The following is a 19837-nucleotide window of genomic DNA, read 5'->3' as shown; positions in this document are numbered from 1 at the left end:
ATGGAAAGAGATGGGGTTTGGTGGTCTGATGGTTTGGGTTTGACTCTCATTTTTCTCATACTAGTTACTATCCTCCTTGAATCAGTTTGTTCACAGATACCTCCCTTACATGGCTAAAGTACAGATTTAATGATATTGTATAAAATGTGTCTGGCACATACAAACTTGCTCAAACAATGGTAGTTCCTTTCCCATGTATTTTCTCATCTACCTGTAAGAAGTAACCCAGATGAAAGGAGTTAAGAGATCACTTGCTCCCTGTCTGGAGTTGCCTAAATGAAACTCCCGTGAAAAAAGGAAAATTCATTGCAGATATTTCTAGTCAGATGCTTGCCTTGTCTAAGGAAGGACTCTGCTTTAAACAAGTTCCCCACCAGGCATCTCCGGAGAAAAGGTGAGGATTGATCAAGTGGAAAAGGAAGGAAGGAGAGGCGGTGCCTACGGGACCATGTGGCAATCCCTGCAGCCCCAGCCCTGCCTGTCTCTCACTAGGGCAGGGCACAAGGCTCACCAGGTGCCCATGAGAGACCAGCCTTGCAAATGGGGTTTATCCAGGCCCTCACTGTGGTACCCCAGATTGCAACGCCCTTCCACCCCAGGAGAATGGCTATCTGATGGTGAGTTCTGAGAAGTGTCTGCCTGAATAGCTCAGCCCTCCCTCTTCTGTTTCTCTAGGAAATGAGCTGTTTTCAGGGGATGCACGTTCTGCTCTGTTCCTCCAAGCTTTAAGATTTAAAGGGCCCTACTTTCCCCAGTGGGCACCCCATAGGGCTGGGGGTTAAATCTGCTCAATACAATATTAGAAAACCTACTTGCCTGTTGATGCAAACCACATTCTCCAATGCCAGCTTATTAGTCTCTGAATTCCCAATAAGCCTTAGAACTTCAGTGAAGGAAAGAGGTATTATTTATTTGGCCTCCTTAAAGACTTCATTAGGTACAAATAGCCAATCCTCTTGAGAGTAAGTCCCCGCCTCTACTGAAAATACAAAAAAGTTGGCGGGCCGTGGTGTTTACTGTCCTTGGGTGTTTATGGAGGGAGAATAGGACCCAGAATTCTGGATGGTCAGAGCCTCAAACCCAGTGCAGAAGTCTTCTTGATGGAATCTCTGGAGGAGAACATACAGGGGCTAGAAATGACAATAGCTGATGTATACTCAGTGCAAAGAATAGACACTGGGCTAAGGGATTTAACTTTGTAAAATGGACACTATCATTACAGGTTGAGTATCCCAAATCTGAAAAATCTGGAATCTGAAATGCTCTAAAATCCAAGACTTTTTGAGTGCCAACAAGACACTCAAAAGAAATGTTCATTGGAACATTTCAGATTTTGGATTTTTGGGTTTGGGATGCTGAACTGGGTAAATACAATGCAAATATTCCAAAGTTTTTTAAAAAAAAAAAAAAAAACGTAAAAACTGAAACACTTCTGGTCCCAAGCATTTTGGTTAAGAGATACTGAACCCATATTACAGGAGAGGAAACTGAGGCTCCAAGAGATTAGGTGCACCTCAAGGGATACAGCTGGTCAGTGGCGAAACCACGCGGTCGCTCCAGGATCCACACTTTCCACAGCGACACTGTGCTGCCTCCATTACGAGATGTCATCTCCCCACTGTGAGAATGAGGGAGGAGCTGGCCACTATTGAGCCCATCTCCTGACTCAGGGTCCAGGGTTCTTTTCACCAAACTTGCATGAGCAAAGTCAAGGTTGTTTTCAGGCTTTCTTCTCCTTCTGATGAGCCAGGAGCCTTGGGCTCGCTGGAAACACTGTCTTGACTGGCTTGTCAGCGCAGAACTATCTGTGGCATCCCTGTGTCCCTTCCTGGTAGCCACTCTGGGAACCACCTCCCACCCCTAGAGACAGGCTGTGAGCATTGTATGGTCTTGCCCCTCCCAGCCTCTCTCACTGAGTCCATAGGTTCCTATTGGTTTTGCTGGGATGACTCAACTTCCCCAATACCCTGCACTCACCAGTACCTGGATTCCACCAAGTTCAGAAAACTCCAATTTCCAACAAGCCATGGTGGAATGACTTGACCCATTTATACTCTACGCTCACAATTTTTGCCATGCCTGTGTTTCACCTATGCATTTATTTACTTAATAGTCTTTCATTTGAGTAGCAATGGGCCAGAAAATCAAGACCGAAAACCCGCTTGGCCATTTACTAACTTTGTGTTGTTAGGCAAGTTTCTTACCCTCTCTGTGCCCCAGTTTCCTAATCTGTATAATGAGAACAATGACAGTAACGACTTCAGAGGGTTGCTGTGAGGACTAAATGAGGGATGGCAAGTAAAGCGTTAGGACAGCGCCCAGCACACGGTGCGCACTCAACACGTGTTAGCTACCATTGCCATTACTTTTATGTAAAAGGGAAACTTTATATTCCTACCTTAAATGGAAAAAGCAATACTGCTTACCACAAATAGAGTTATAAAAATAAATACAATGAAAACAGTTATTAAACCTTAGCTAAGGCCTGCTCTCATTTTGTCAAGAAGGGAAACAAACAGAAAGATGTTGAAGGCGTACGAGGCTTAAATGAGGGTGACCGACCTTCTGGATTTGTCCAGGACGTGTCCCAATTTTAGCACTGAAAGTCTTGCTGTAACTCTCATTCCTGGGCAACCCTGGACGGTTGGGCACCCTACTCAAATAGAGGCTTTCTCTCCTTCCTTCAAAGAACTTTAGAAGCAATAATGTTCTTAACAATGTGATGTTGTGTGTTCAAGGCTGGGTCAGTATCCCACAGACAATCGCCTTGCAGAACAAGCCCACACCTCGGGCCATACCCCACAAGCCCACCTCTGAGAGCTGAGTCTCCAACTGCGACAAACCTATGGAAAAGCCATCGTGTCACATGTGCCACTGAGACAGTCCCTGAAGAAAAATCACAGCTGTAAATGCCAAGAAGAGGAACGATGATTAAATTGTTGCACAGCTAAAACGACTCTATGTTATAAAACCATTGAAAAATCATGTTTTTGAGAATGTTTAATGACATGGAAAAAAGGATTACATTAGAATGTTCAGTTTTAAAAAGCAGACTAAAAAACCGCACATACACTAAGATCCCAGTTTTACAAAATACAGAGAAATGTAAAGAAAGAAACACACCATAACATCAACAACACTAATCGCTGAGGAATGGGATTCTGGAGGAATTTTTTAAAAAATTTCTTTGTATTTATTTCTGAATTTCTTACTTATATTCACTTCTATATTTTCCAAGAAAGTCTAGCAAGGAGCATACATTACTTTTTTCACCAGAAAAAAACTGGATAAAAATTACAAATAAAAAAGTAATAGGAAGAAGGTAACCAGAGCTGATTAAGCCCAGCCTTAGGAGACTTTTTTATATTTGTTGCCTGCTAGGAAAAATTTTCAGTCTGGCAGGTGCGGTGGCTCAGGCCTGTAATCCCAGACTTTGGGAGGATGAGGTGGACTGATCACTTGAGGTCAGGAGTTCAAGACTAACCTGGGCAACATGGCAAAACTCCGTCTTTACTAAAAATGTAAAAATTAGCCAGGTGTGGTGGTATGCACCTGTAATCCCAGGTACTCGGAAGGCTGAGGCATGAGAATCGCTTGAGCCCGGGAGGCTGGGGATTGCACCACTGCACTCCGACCTGAGTGACAGAGCGAGACACTCTCAAAAAAAAAAAAAAAGTTTTCTGTCTGACCAACTGTCCTCTGCTTTCCATCTCCCCTGGACAAAGCCCTTGCAGAGAAGGCAGAGCTTGTCCAAGGTCATGGGCTTGGGTTGCCTCTGCTAATACTCTGGTTTGAAGGCCCATTGGTGAGGCTGCCCTGGGCTGTCACCAGAACTCAAGGTCTGGCCTCCAAGGTCCACAGAGCTAGCGTGATATTCCCTTTCCCTCTATTGGTGATTTTCCCATGACTTGGACTGTGACACTCAATAACTGCCCCAGGACCTAAGTTACTAACCAGAGGCAGGGTGACATCTAATGCAGAAAGTGTCTACTTTGGACCACGGTGGCTTGAGCTGGCGTTCCTGCCCACCACCTACCAGCTGTATGCCTCTCTCCTTGTCTCTGACATGAAGCTTAAATTAAATAGCAGATCTAGCACAGATCCTGGCACAAAATAGGAGCTCAATTAAACTAATTTTCTCCCCTCTTTCCTTTTATATTTGCTACCTGATAATACAGTTCTCCATCTCCCTCCTGACTCAGCTCCCCAAGGGGCAGGGGCAGGGGAAGAGTCTGGGGGCTCTAAGCTCTCTTCTCCCTATTTACCCAGGCCTCTGCTTCTCCTTAGTCAGTAAACAGAATCCCTCTGCTGACCAATAAGCCCAGAGAGAGTGGCTGAGGGGCAGTCCAGGCTCTGTGAGGTGACCCAGAAGAGGAGGCAGGGTGGGAGGCCCCCACCTTGTATTCTCTCAAGTCAAACTAGATGAATCTGCTCATCAGGCACATGTACAAAATAAGACTGGAGCCCTGTGTAACCAGAACCCACTCTATGAGCATTGTGTTCATTTATTCAGAAATGTGATTGAACCTGAGCACTTCGTGTGCTCCCGGCATCATTCTGGGTGCTAGACACATGGCAGATGAGGACCAGGATAAGGTCTGCGCCCCTGCAGGGCTCAGTCTGCTCCTCCAGGAGGTGTGGGGTGCTTCTGTCCACCTCTGTCACAAAGGCTTAGAGGAAAGAGGCAGGGCTCTTGAGAAAGCTGAGAACCCATCACGTGTAGTTCAGCCCATCAAGCAAGGAACCTGTCTTCCTCACACAGATGCACGGAACCCCTCATCCCCAAACCATGGGCCCCCTCAGCCTCCTGGGGATTCAGTTCCAAGTAGAAGGTTTCACATGGCCCTAACTTGCTCACCCAAGATACTATTTAAATTCCCTGCTTTGTCACTTGGTGGCTGGGTGAGCTTGCACAAGTCATTTAACATCCCCTAGCCCCAGTGTCCTCACCTGGAACAGTGAGGTAAAGACACATCCCTCATCGCATCTGTGAGGGGCATGTGAAATCCCTCCCTCATGGAAAGCCTCAGATGAACCGTGTTGCAAGGGGGCAAGTGCTCCCCCAATGCACTCTGATACAGGGTCCCAGGCAGAGGGGAGCTGAGCATGGAGGTCAAGAGCAGAGCCTCAATCTGGGGCTGAGCACGAGCTGTGCAGCCTCTCTGTGCTAAAATGTCCTCATTTACAAGACCAGGGTGTAAGAATGACCCCTGCTTTGTACAGCTGTGGGAATCATGAGTTACTGTATGGGAACGGGAACGGAGTTCAATGCATAGTAAGAGCCATGTGTTTGCTGTTTATTTTCTTCCTAAAACACATTTATGGGGATAACCAATCATATTGTAGCAATTAGCACATGGTTATCCTTCCCGGATGATACAGGATACAGGAATGCCTCCCTTACTTTCAAGCATAAAGGTAGGTACATCTGCTGTGAATATAAACAACCACCCACCCAACATGCATGTGTACACACACACATAGACCTACACACACATAGACCTACACACACATACACACCTCACAACTGAATCACGGACGGCGCAAACATGATAATGACAACTGTTTTATCCATTAGATCCAAAATCACAAGACACAATTGGAGGCAGACTTGTTCCCTGGCATTCGTGGCTGTATTGAGAGGCATGGGCACTGGAGTTAGAGTCATACAGACCTGAGTTTGAGACCTAGCTCCACTCCATCTTGGTGGAATGACCTTAGGTAAGTCACTTAACCTGAGTTCCCTCCCCCACGGAACTGTTGGGGTAGGGGAGTGTAGGGGGATGGGTAATTCCACCTGCTTCACTGGCGTGTAATCATCTCTTGGTGGGGGCAGCACAATCCTTGGCAGGTCCTGACTCCCTTGGACCCCCAGCCTCACAGTCCTGGGAAGTTCCCTCCTTTTCCTGCTCAGACCAGCTTTACTTCCCTGCTCCACTCCAGCGAGCAGCCTGAAGAGGGTTGCGAAACAGCAGCTGCTGAGTTCTGGGAGGCTGGAGTGCTGGCCAGGGGTCCCAGACCCTGGGCTGCTGTTTACTCGAACTGCAGAGCCTCTATAGCTTTTACAACTGTTTCCTGGGCAGGAGGGAGCAAGACAGCTGGGCCTCTCTCTGGCGTCTGGCTTCCACTGGCTTTTCCTTTGGAAAAAGCCAGTCCAAATGCTGCTCACTCTAGGAATTGCTTCAACCCGGAGGTAAGCAGGGCCGGGCACGGGCCGGGCACATGCAGCCCCTCTAGGCAGCAGGGAAGGGCACAGGTTGGGGAAAGCTGGAGACAAAAGAAGAGACAGGGACAGAGATAAAAACAGGGGCTGTGACGGGAACGCAGGATGGGAAGGGCAGAGACAGAAATAGGGGCAGGGTTAAGGATCTAGACAGGTCGCACCAGCACAGGTTCAAGGCAGAGGGGCACAGGGGGACAGAGAGAGACACGGGAAGCACAGAGGGGAGAAAGCCCTGCCTAGCAGACTTGCCTAAGCTGGAGACCCCACTGCTACCACAAAGGGGCCCACAGGAAAGCTAGGGGTTGCAATCGCCTGTCAGGACCCACATTTTCACTGGGCTGTGCACACTTTCCAACAGCAAGCAAAAAGAGCACAATCTAGTTAAGCTAGGACTGGCAAGATTCACTTCTGATTTAAAACTTAAGACAGCAACAATAAAGATACTCAGCTGAAATGCCACCCAACAAAGCCAGCTCCCCTGGAAAGTTAAAGTTTAGCGCCCCCATCCCAGCACCCTGTACCTTTAAGGAGGAGAAGTTTCCCTCCGCTTCCCAGCCGAAGAGGCAGGTTATTCTAGGATATAGGGGAGGCTTACCTAAAACTGAGTTATTCTCCTTTCCTCCTCTGGCCAGCCTCCCTTCACTCTGGGGAGCTTTTACCATTTAAGGTCAATGTTACATCTGGCTCCGGAGCTCTGAGCCGAGAAGCCTCTGGCTGCAGAACCTCGGCTGCATGCCTCCTCTGAGAGGGGCTGGGACTTAGAGCCGAGAGCTCCTCTGGGAGCCCCCCTCCGGCCTGGCTCCGGGGAAAAAAGGCAGGGAAAGCCGGCAAGCCGGCCTCAAGGCACAGGGCAGGCTGGGCCTTTGGGGCAGCTGCTCACCCTGGGCCCCTCTGACGGGTACCCACACAGCAGATGGCAGTGCTCATGGCAACTCATGCCACTGGACACTGTCCTGGTCAGGCGGGGACAAGGGGACCCTGCAGATCCGCCCCCCGCCACCCCCGCCTGGAGCCTCCAGCAAACATGTGAGCCTGGAGAAGACCCTGGCCGAGTGCCAAGAGAAACTGGGAATGGTTCCTGTCCTGGGGATTTGGGGGCAGGGGCTGCTCCCACTGCATTAAACTCTTGGGATTGCCAAAGAGAATGGCCTGGGAGATTCAGCTACTCCCCGACTTGGCACCAGCCCCAAGGGGTGTCAACCCTGCTCCTTCACTAAACAGCCTGTGGTCTTAACATCCTGGAGCCTCAGTCTCCTCATCTCTAAAGTGGGAATAATAATGATCATGCCTAATTCACTGAGTAGGCAGGGGATTAAATGAGATATTATTCAAGTGTTTAATGCAGTGCCAGCATCTTATGAGAGCTAGATCAGCATGAATGAGCTTCCTGACCCTGTCCAGGAAATTTATACCCTGTCCACACACACTCTTTACCTACCTTGGGTATAGGGCCCACCCAAGGCCAAGATCATGGAGCTCCGAGCTGGAGGCAAGCCACATGGAGACTTCAGCTCCTTCTGTGGTTAGAGCAGCACAGAGAAACCCTAGGTAAAGTTGCTAGATAAATTACAGGACACCCATTTAAATTTGGATTTCAGATAGACGTGGGATATACTTGTACTAAAAGTCTTTTATTTGTCTGAAATTCAAATTTAATTGGTCATTCTCTATTTTTGTTTGATAAATCTGGGAACCCTAGCTTTCAGCCATCACTAGCCACCCACAAACCATTCAGCAGTCATGGTAGAGAGCACTAGGGATTGGAGCTCCAAGGCCTATGGCCTCAAGTCCTCCTGGCAATGGCTGCTGAGCTGCACACAGTCCTACGCTCAGCTCCTGGCCACAGATCAGTTGTGCAGCAGTGGTAGACTTTCTCCACTGAGTCTGGCCCACTGAGCCACCATCCCAGCACCTGCCTCAGGCATGTGGTGCTGAGGAAGTCCTGTCTCTTCTCTGTGGTTGTTGATGGGAGTGCAGTGCATGCTACCTGCTACCCTCATCAATAATTGGTTTTTGTAAATGAAACCAGAGGAGGCTGTCTTGGGTACTAGCCATGGTTTCTCTCAAGTGTCCACACCTGTACACATGCAGGTATAGGCTCTCCCGCTTCCCCTCACCATCCCCATCCCCTGCAAATCCACATGGTAGTAACTACTCGAATTGCAAGTATATGGTCTAGAAGGAACTGACCAAACTCTTCAGTGCTGTTTCTCCAACTTCAGTGTGCATTAGAACCCCCAAGTGTGAAGCTCCTTGGGCTCCTCTTTCAGCAATCCTAATTCCATGGATCTGAAATGGACCCAGAAATCTGCATTTTAATGCAGGCTCTTGGGTGATTCTTATGTACTTGGTCCAAGGATCCCACTTCAGGGAATATCGCTTCAAAGGTTCATCTTGTGAATCCAGCAGCAGGCACTATAGTATAGGGACAATCAAAGTCAGAATTTGAAATGGAACCTAAGGCTGGCTCTGTGTGTGTGTGTGTGTGTGTGTGTGTGTGTGCGCACGCGCGCGCGCGTGTGTCTGTGTGTCTTCAAAACCATATATTGTATTGAGCACCTGCTATATTCCTAACATTAGATTAGATGCTTTACATAAAAGCACTCTATGTATCCTCACAAGTGCCTATGCCTTTCCTTCAAAAAGGAAACTGAGGCTGGAAGAAGTAAAACAACTTGCTTGACATTACACAGCCAGTAAGTGACAGCACTGAGTGTGAATTCAGGCAGTCTGTCCCTAAAGCTCTGTCCTCTTCAACATGCTCCTTCCCTTCAGCCCGGGTTTCTGAACCCAGGGTTCGCAGATGACCTTCAGGGGTCTCTGAGTCAGCTGAAATCGCATGTAAACCACTGTGTGGTTTGTGTTTCTCTTGGGTAAAGACCCATAGCTTTCACCACACAAAGGAGTCACCAAATAACTTTTTAATCATTGCATTAGCAATAGCATTTTATAAAACACATTGCTGGTGGGTGTGTAAAAATGGAACAAGTTCTATAGAGGACAACTTAGCACTATCGAGATTATAAGGTTTACATCCTTTGACCCAATTCCACTTCTAGGAATTTATTCTATAAACACACTCCCACACTTGGGAAATGACAGATGAACAAGATTATTCATTGCAGCGTTATTTACAAAAGCAAGAGGATTGGAAACAACATAAATGTCCAGTAACTGGGGCCATAAAAGAAGACAGAGTGCAGCCGAAACAGGACAAGGAAGCTCCCTGCGTGCTGACCTGAAAAGACTCCAAGATACCTCAAGTAGAAAAAGTGAAATAACAGTGTCTATCAAATGCTACTGTTTGAGTGAAAAAGAACATTTATGTGTGTATCTATTTTATCATGTACGTACATCCACACAAATATACTTATATTCATGTACATACACAAGTTCGTATGTGAGTGTGCATGTCATCTCTCAAATTAGCACAATAAATGAAAAACATTTAGATTAGTTGCCAACGGGGAGTAAAACTAAGTGGCTGGGGTAAAGATTGACCATGGCGCATCTTATTGATACATTTAAAGATTTGTTTCATGTGAGCAAAACCTGTGTTTACATTCACAAATAATAATAAAAGCATCGCTGTACGCAGGGATTTACTCAATTCGTCTTCCAACACTGCTTCTCCCAAGTGTCAAAGGGTATTGGCATGATCCTGACTAAAGGGTATTATTATTTTTTTACTTCTTACTTTGGAATAATTATAGACACACAGGAAGTTACAAAAATACTGCAAAGAGTCCTGCATACCCTTTACCCAGCTTCCCCAACGGTGACATCTTACACCCGTGTTGTACAGTATATTTCAAAGCCAGGAAACTGGCACAGGGATACTGCTAACTAGACTACAGATCTTATCCTAAAGGTTTTTTTTTTAAGTATAAATTTCTCACAGCTCACTCATCCATTTAAAAATGCTTACTGGGCACCTTTAGTGTGCCAGACATCCTGCTGGACTATGGGATGTGGCAGGAACACCTCAGACCATCCCTCCCTCGTGTCAGGTCGACCAGTGAAGGCAATCCCTTTTCTCCACTGGGAACAGTGTCATGGAGGCCTGGGATCCAGCAATGCACAAGGAGTGCTGACCACAGCTCTAAAAAAGGAACTGTGTCCCTTGCTATCATGGAGCTTCACAGCTTGCCCAAAAGCTGACTTTTAATCCTTAAAAGAGCATGAGCAATTACTCTGGCTATATTTATCATTGTTCCTGGAGCCACACAGGGATTTGGCCTCGCTCTACCAAAATCTTCAGCTCTTCACTCATTCCCATCAGAGACAGTCATGTGTCCTCAGCCTAAAAGCAGGGGCCCAGCAGAGGCACACTGGCACATAGCTCAGGGAGGCTCTCCCAAAAGGCCATTTGATCCAAGGCCAGGGATGAAGTTTTAGAGTCTCAGGCAAAAGGCACATCCTGGGACCAAGGGAAGCCAAGCAAGGAAAAACACCTTCTCGCCAAGAATGCTGCCAGCTCTGCGATCGCTTGCTGGGATGACTTCACTGGGTGTTTTGACTTCCCTACCCCTTTTAGGCTTAGGAACTCTGTGATATGCTTGGCACTCAGGCCTGGATGAGTGAGTGAGCAAATAAGAGACCACATCTGCAGGAATTGTACCCAGGCAACAATGACAGGTGTCACTTACTGAACATGGTGCCAGGCACTGTCAGCCACTTTACATATATGGTAGAGTTCATCCTCACCAAATCCCAGTGGTGTGGGGCTTCTCACCCTCATGACCTAGTTGGGGAAACTGAGATGCAGGGAGGTCAAGACGCTTGCTGATATCTTACAGGGCATAAACCCAGATCTCTCCGACTTCAGAATTCCTGGGTGTCAGGTTTGAGACATAGGTTTTCAGTTTGCAGTCTCAAACCTGACACCAGGAAATGAAATGAAAAGACTACAAAATGAAAACATAGGTTTCCCTCCCACAATCCCATTAAAATGATAGCAAAGAACTCTTTAAAAAAGAATAAATCCCTAGCCACAAAGGAATAGAGGGAGGGGGCAGGCATGAGTGAACAGATTTCTGGAAACTGGCAAGAGCAGGGAGGAGAGGTACCTAATGAGGCAGGGAGAAGGAAGCTTCAGCCTAACCCTAGATAACACCTAGAGAGGGAGTTCACCAACTTTGAGACCCCTGAGAGGCTCTGGAGTTGAAATGCCAGGTGTGACAAGGACAGGAATGAGTTATGGAGCCAGAGAGGGGATAAATTAAAATTTATGGGCAGAAGGAGCAGAAAGGGAATTAATTCAAGGAATTTTTATACTAGATTTGGACTAGATGTCATCAGGCTAAAGTCAAAAATAACTATAAACAAATATTGAATAGACTTCTTTTTCATAGATAAGTATATTAGCAATTTTGAAAATACTTTCTTTGTATTCTAGGGTTAAGCAAATTAGTAAATATTGGATAATGAGAGCCAAGTTTCTCACTGTCAAAGGAGGGAGTTACAAATATGAAAAAAGAGGGAAGATAGAATAAACCATGCAGTATTATGTTAGAATTATGGGAATTGGAGTAAAGTAGATTGCTAGATAGGCAGATAGATAGATAGATAGATAGATAGATAGATAGATAGATAGTTAGAGAGATAGCCTGCCACCATATAAGACATGACTTTGCTCCTCATTCATCTTCCACCATGATTGTGAGGCCTCCCCAGCCATGTAGAACTGTGAATCCATTAAACATCTTTCTTTCCTTTATAAATTACCCAGCCTCAGGTATGTCTTTATTAGCAGCATGAGAACAGACTAGTAATGTAAATGGGTACCAGCAGAGGGGACACTGATGTAAAGATACCCAAAAATGTGGAAGCAACTTTGGAACTGGGTAACAGGGAGAGGCCGGAACAGTTTGGAGGGCTCAGGAGAAGACAGGAAAATGTGGGAAAGTTTGGAACTCCCTAGAAACTTGTTGAATGGCTTTGACCAAAAGGCTGATAATGATATGGACAATGAAGTCCAGGGTGAGATGGTCTCAGATGGAGATGAGGAACTTCTTGGGAACTAGAGTAAAGGTGACTCTTGTTATGCTTTAGCAAAGAGACTGGTGGCATTTTGCCCCTGCCCTGGAGACTTGAGGAACTTTGAACTTGAGGGAGATGATTTAGGGTTTCTGGCAAAAGAAACTTTTAAGCAGCAAAGCATCCAAGAGGTGACTTGGATGCTGTTAAAACCATTCAGTTTTAAAAGAGAAAGAGATCATAAAAGCTCTGAAAATTTGCAGCTTGATGAGGTAATAGAAAATAAAAACCCATTTTCTGAGGAGAAATTCAAGCTGGCTGCAGAAATTGGCATATATAACAAGGAGCCAAATGTTAATCACCAAGACAATGGAAAAATGTCTCCAGGACATGTCAGAGACCTTTGTAGCTGCTCCTCCCAGCACAGGTCCAGAGGCCTAGGAGGAAAAAATGGTTTCATGGGCCCAGGGCCCCCCTGCTGTGTGCAGCCTAGGGACTTGGTGTCCTGCATCTCAGCCATTCTAGCCATGGCTAAAAGGGGGCCAAGGTACAGCTTGGGCAGTGGCTACAGAGGGTGCAAGCCCCAAGCCTTGGTAGCTTCCACCTGGTACTGAGCCTTTGGGTGCACAGAAGTCAAGAATTGAGGTTTGGGGACCTCCACCTAGATTTCAGGCAGAGGAAATGTATGGAAACACCTACAGAAGTTTGTTGCAGAGGCAGCACCCTTATGGAGAACCTCTGTCAGGGCAGTGTGGAAGGGAAATGTGGGGTTGAAGCCCTCACACAGACTCCCCACTGAGGCACTGCCTATGAAGATATAAGAAGAGGGCCATAGTCCGTCATATCCTAGAATGGTAAATCTGCCAACAGCTTGCACTGTGCACCTGAAAAAGCCACAGACACTCAACACCAGCCCATGAAAGCTACCGGGAGGGGGACTGTACCCTGCAAAGCCACAGGGGTGGAGCTGCCCCAGACCACGGGAACCCACCTCTTGCATGTGACCTGGATGTGAGACATGGAGTCAAAGGAGACCATTTTGGAGCTTTAAGATTTGACTGCCTGCTGGATTTCAGACATGCATAGGGCATGTAGTGCCTTCATTTTGGCCAATTTCTCCCATTTGGAATGGGTGTATTTATCCAATGCCTGTACCCCCATTGCATATGGCAAGTAACTAACTTCCTTTTGATTTTACTCATAGGTGGAAGGTACTTGCCTTGTCTCAGATGAGACTTTGGACCGTGGATGTTTGAGTTAATGCTGAAATGAGTTAAGACCCTGGGGGACTGTTGGGAAGGCATAATTGATTTTGAAATGTGAGGACATGAGATTTGGGAGGGGCCAAGAGCAGAATAATATGGTTTGGCTGTGTCCCCACCCAAAACTCATCTTGAATTGTAGCTCCCATAATTCCCACATGTTGTGGGAGGGACCGAGTGGGAGATAATTGAATCATGGAGGTGGTTTCCCCAATGCTGTTCTCATGGTAGTGAATAAGTCTCATGAGATGTGATGGTTCTATAAGAGGAAGCCCGTTTTACTTCGTTCTCATTCTCTCTTTGCCTACCACTACATAAGACATCCCTTTGCTCTTCCTTTGCCTTCTGCCATGATTGTGAGGCCTCCCCAGTCATGTGGAACTGTGAGTCAATTAGACCTCTTTCCTTTATAAATCACCCAGTCTCAGGTATATCTTTACTAGCAGCACGATAACAGACTAATACAATATTCCTGCCAAAGATGCATAACCTGACTGCAATTGTGAGGATAAATCCAAATCCAACAAAACTAGCCTGTGCTCTTCAAAAATATCAATATCACAGGAGACATGAATAGATAGAACAGTTATTTGAAACAAAAGGAGACTAAAGAGACATAACAATTGAAGGCAACAAATCATCTGCGACCTTCTTTTGCATTAAAGGACCTCATTGAGACAACTGGCAAACTCTGAATAAGGTCTGCAGACAGTTCAGGGTGGGGGGTGGGCAGGAAATAGCTAAACAGATAGGAAGATAAAACAAAGTATATATAAAATACCAATATTTTGGGAATGTGGGTGAAGGATCTACAGTAATTATTTGTACTATTCTTGCAATGTTTCTGTAAATCTGAAATTATGGCAAAAAAGAGGGAGTTTGAGTCTATAAGACAAATGTCAACATAGACAAGATCTCTAGACAAAACATCAGTCTCCCCTTTACTCTCACCTTCTCCCTTGCCTCTGTGAGCAGAAAGAAAGTTTGGCAATAAGATACTTGATTTCACAACCCCAAACTACAAGAACAAAAGCAACAGAGGGTTCTTCTCTAAGGAAATTGAATAACCTGGGACAAATTAGACCAGCTCCTATGGGAGCTGCTTCTGCTCCTAAGTAAAGAAAGTCCTCTGCAGTCCAGCATTTGGGGGTGGCATGGCAAAACAGAGTGGGCTGAAAGCCCTCCATCCTCTAAAGCAGAGGTCCTTAACCTTGGCTATATGTTAGGATCATTGTTTTAACTGTTTTGGGGGATGTGGCCCCACGCACCGGTAATTTGCAGAAGTGCTTCAGGTGATTCCAGTACTGTCCAGCCAGGGCTGAGAACCACTGCCCTGATGAACCAGTTCTCAAACTTGGCTGCACATTGCATCACCTGGGAAGTTTTTTAAACCATTGATCAGCAAGGCTCGGTGGCTCACGCCTGTAATCTCAGCACTCTGAGAGGCAGGCAAATCATTTGAGGTCAGGAGTTCAAGACCAGCCTGGCCAACATGGGAAACCCAGGTTTTTACTAAAAATACAAAAATTAGCCAGGCGTGGTGGTGGGAGCCTGTAATCCCAGATACTCAGGAGTCTGAAGCAGGAGAATTGATTGAATGTGGGAGGCAGAGGTTACAGTGAGCTGGATCCCGCCACTGCACTCCAGCCTGGGCGACAAAGCAGGACTCAACAAATAAAAAATAAATAACTTCTGATGCCTGGGTCCTATCCCCCCACCTCCCAAAAAAGTTCTGATTAAATAGGCATGATTTATTATTTTTGTAAAGCCACTCCCTAACAGGGAATTACAGTAAAGTAGAACAAGTCCCACCCTCAAGCAAAGCAAGCTGGCAAAGCAGGCCACTTGTACACTCAGAGCTAGCAGCTCCTCTACTGCTTCATTCTTACATGGGCAGCCAAGGACAAGCAGATATTTAATGAAAGCCTGCATGAAAGGAAAACACAAAACCAAAGCACAGTCATGCCTCAGGGTCTCTGCACTTGCTCTTCCCTCTGTCTGGAATGCTCTTCCTCTAGGTCTACACATGGCTCACACACTCACCTTCTTCTGGTCTCTGCTCAAACACTGATTCCCAAAGAGGCCCTGTCTGATCCCCCTATTTATGACACGGAGCCCCACCCCTGCCCACGCAGTCCTACCCTCATTTTCTGTTTTACTTCACAGCACCTGTTACCCTTTGACAAACTTTATATTTTCATTAATTTATTTATTCTCTATCTCTTTCTCCGCCCACAGCCTCCCCGATATGAGTTCCATAAGGATAGGGTTTTGTCTATTTTGTTAACTTTTCTTTTCCTAGTACCTAGAATAGTGTATGGACGTGGTAGGCATGCAATAAATAGAGACTGAAGAAATGAATGAGAGAAAAACATGGCCATGGAGAAAACAAAGATAATCAAAGAAACAAGATAATTTTAAAGATGATTCTAACTAGATCCACAGAATGATTCAAAAAATATTGCAATCTAATTTTTAAAATGAGACAAAAGAGAACTCTTGGACATGAAGATAGTGTCAAAATTAAATTTCCAAAGGTGAGGTGGGAGAATTCTGCTTCTATAAAACAGAACAGACAGACAAGGGGATGGGAAAGAGAAGAAATAAGAGGCATAGAGAACCAAACAAGGGAATCCCAATGAATAGAAATTCCAGGAGAAAAAAAAAAGCTAAAGTAGAAGGAAGGACATTATCAAAGAAATAACAGAAATTTCCCCTGGGGCAAAGGACCCAAGTCTGCAGATTGAAAGAACCCAGGGTGCCTTACACACAAAAGTGAGAAAAGGCCTACATTTTGACATAACATTGGGGAATTTAGACCAACAAGGACATAGAGAAGAAACCAAAAACTTCCAGGGAGGAGGCAGGGGTGGGAGGAGGGGGAACAGGCCACCTGCAAAGGAATGAAAATCAAAGTAGTGTGAATGAGCTCCTGCAATATCTACCATAGTATAAAGTCAAAGGATAAAGTCGAAATCTCATAAATTATTTTTATAATTTAGAGTTATGGCAGTAACTATCCAAAGAGACAATTAAAGAGGTCCCCTTGGGATATGTCTATAATTCATACATTATTTATATTATTCATCATTACAGTAGTATCCACCTAAAGACACTGTTAGACTGGACATGGTGGCTCATGCTTGTAATTCCAGCACTTTGGAAGGCCGAGGAGGGAGGAACACTTGAGGCCAGGAGTTCGAGACCAGTCTGGCCAACATGGCAAAACCCCATCTCTATTGAAAATACAAAAATTAGCTAGGCATGGTCACACACACCAGTAGTCCCAGCTACTCGGGAGGCTGAAATGGGAGAATCATTTGAACCCAGTAGGCGGAGTTTATACCGAGCTGAGATCATGGTACCACACTCCAGCCTGGGAAACAGAGTAACACTCCATCAAGAAAGAAAGAGAGAAAGAGAGAGAGAAAGAGGGAGAAGGAAAAAGACACTGTCAAAGGGGTTCCCTCTAGCAGCAGAACTTGGGGTGGGAAACCAGGACTTTCTGTTACAAGACTTTCTCTTCCGATTCCTTTAAAAAGCAATGTAGAGGTATTGTTTTTATTTAAAAATTATTTTTAAAATAAAAAAAATTAAAAGAAGTGCCTAGGTGTTATTTCCATTAGAAGGAGACCCTGAGGTTGGTTGGTGGGGAGAAAAGGGGAGCAAAGGGTCTTGGCATCCTGATTGGGGGGAAAAGCTACTCGCAACGTTGTCATCTACTGTGCACTCTGCCCCAAGAGCATGACTTATCCATTCATTCCATGGATATGCACTATGCACATACCTTGTGCCTAGGCCTCTGCTAGGCAGGGAGTCTCAGAGGTAGGCAAGATATGACTCCCGCCCCCCAGGAGCTGATAGTATAAGACTCCAACAAGGTCAGTAACATCCATAACACAAGGTGTGTGAAAGTGGTGTGCAAGCTCTGTTGGTGTGCTTACATGAGATATAGTTAAATAAAGTCTAAATCTCATAAATTATTTCATTAATTTAGAGTTATGGCAGTAACTATCCAAAGAGACAATTAAAGAGGCCTCCTTGGGATATGTCTATAATTCATACATTATTTATATTATTCATGATTACAATAGTATCCATCTAAAGACACTGTTAAGCTGAGCATGGTGGCAAATGCCTGTAGTCCCATGCCTGTAATCCCTTATATTCTATAAGGAAGAACACAGTCAGTACCATGGGTGGGCAGTAGTTGGGGGTCATTGAGCTTGAACCAAATGGTGCAGGAGCTCTGAGGAAGAAGTGGAGCACTGGGAAGATTTGCTTTCTAGTTGGCATTTGAGGTAGCTATAAGTCCAAACAGGCCAAGGTTTCAAAGGGTATTCTTTCTAGGGGAAGAGGTACAGTGAAATGTTCAGGAATGCAGTAGCAGGGGTTCTGTTTTGGGGCTGGCTGAGTAGATCAGATTATGAAGAAGCCTGAAACCCCAGGCTTGGGAGTTTGAACTTACTTTTATGTGGGCTGGGAGCTCCAGGAAGTTTCTAAGCAGAGAAAGTATCTGATGTGGGCTGGGGTTTGGGAAGATTGCTCTAGTACAGAGGACCAGTCAGGAGATTATTGTAAAATGCCCTGGAAAGAGAGTGGACTTTGGAGCCAGACAGGCTCCAGGAAACTGGAAAAATTAATTAACCTCTCCAATCTCAGTTTCCTCATCTTCACAATCAGTAACACTGGGGATTGCCTTCAAGAAAGTTGACGACTGTTATGTCCTGGGTACTAGCCACTTAGAATGGGTACCTGTGACTGTCCAGGTAGAGCTGGGTCCTGGAGGTCCCCTGCAGTACCAGGCACCAACCCTTCAGTTGCCAAATTATGACAAGGTCCAGGTAATCCTAGGGAAGGGGCCAGGGTAACTGGGTGACAGGGAGAGGTCTCGGGGCAGCAGCAATATACAATTGGCAGGGAAGTGCCTCAATATTTGAACAATTCATGACCATAGAGGGGTGTCTGGGCTGAACATTAGCCTGGGTCCTCCTGAGATACCCCATAAAGTTGTGGCCCTCAAGAGATAGGAAGATGTCCAGGATGACCAGTTGAGCAACTGATGTAAAGTAAAATCTTTTATTGAGATGAGAAAGTCTGGGAGGAGCGAGCTGGGGACACAGGAGTAATGGACTTGGAGTATTATTTTGGATATGTTAAGTTTGCTTGACTGTGAAATATCCAAGTAGAGATGACACTCAGACAGTTGAACATGTGAAGCTCCACAGAGAAGTGGGAACAACAGTGATGAGGTGGGCAGATGAGAGAGAGACTTGATAACCTTGTGCCCTAACTGCATGTGGGAGATGGGAAGAACAGAGCAAGTGACTCCAGAGTTTTAACCTCTGAACAGGTAGAGAGAAATTAGTGCCCTGAGGAAGCCAGGAGCAGGAGTTCACTGGTTAAGGATGATACGAGTTCGGTTTGAAATGCTGGTAGGAGGCCCAGATGGAGAGGCCCAGCAAACAGTTAGAAATGCAGAGTGACAAGAATTGCTGCTTAAGAGAGGTCCAGACTGGTGACATTGATTCAGAAGTATGGATTTCTAGGAGAGCTTTAAATCACAGGCCTTTGTAAACTGATTAGGTGAGTGTAAGAGATAAGAGAGCTAAGGGAAGAAAGTCAGAGAGAGAGAGAGAGACAGAGAGAGAGAGAGAGACACACACAGAGACAGACAGAGACAGAGACAAGAGACAGAGAGAGAGGATATAACAAAGGCTTGGAAAGAGGAGAAATGGGAAAATCAACACAGAAGACCAAAAACTGAGGAGCCAGTCAAAAGCTAGCAAGAAACAGGAAGCTGCCATCAGTACACAGAAAAGAGAAGGTGGCCCCTAGAGTACTGCAGGGAGCCCAGGAGGTGAGAATTGCGAACAAGCTCTCAGACCTTAGAGAGCCTTGTCACTAGACTGGTGGCTTTAGTGAGGTCATGGAGGTGAAGGCTGTGCGGCTCACTTCATCATTCACTCAGCAACCATGTACTGTTGTAAGTGGGGGAACGAGGAGGTGGGGAAGAAGAGGGATTGTGATACCAGGGAGAGCTAGAAGTCCGATAATGAGGTGGAAGTCAGAAGAAGGTTTCAGAGCAGGCAGTACTGCTCTTTGGAGAAATGTGGTGGGTGAGTTCATTCCCTCCTCTGAGCTCCCCTCACCCTGTTCTCACACACATCATTAGAGCAGAGCTTTCCATGGCTGTCTACCTGCTCCCAGGGGTGAGTGAACAAGACTGTTCATGGCTGCAGGTGGCCAGTTGGGGATTGTGGTAGCCCCAGGCTTTAAGAAAATATTCTCAGAACTGATAGGAATCAGTATCTCAGCCTATCTTTACCCCATTCACAGACCATGAGAATGCTAGATCATGCCAAAGAGAAAC

At 45.8% G+C, this 19837-nt stretch overlaps 1 protein-coding gene across 6 annotated transcripts in view; it reads right to left on the bottom strand.

Annotated features, from left to right (window-relative positions):
• Nucleotides 1-7332, bottom strand: part of IRAG1 (inositol 1,4,5-triphosphate receptor associated 1) — a 122414-nt gene extending 115082 nt beyond the window's left edge. For 2 of the 6 annotated variants that reach the window (XM_017500278.2, XM_017500284.2), the window contains exon 1: nt 6819-7332. In XM_017500278.2, the coding sequence (XP_017355767.2) occupies nt 6819-6885 (67 nt within the window). In that variant the 5' untranslated portion in view covers nt 6886-7332. Of the gene's footprint in view, nt 1-6744 lie in introns of all 6 variants that reach the window. The other 4 variants (XM_037728414.1, XM_017500281.1, XM_037728415.1 and 1 more) reach the window with 4 other exon arrangements.
• Nucleotides 7333-19837: the final 12505 nt, after the last annotated feature.

The sequence above is a fragment of the Cebus imitator genome, unplaced genomic scaffold (genome assembly GCF_001604975.1).
Source record: "Cebus imitator isolate Cc_AM_T3 unplaced genomic scaffold, Cebus_imitator-1.0 Scaffold265, whole genome shotgun sequence".
NCBI lineage: Eukaryota > Metazoa > Chordata > Mammalia > Primates > Cebidae > Cebus > Cebus imitator.
This window is presented reverse-complemented; position numbering and strand designations above follow the sequence as displayed.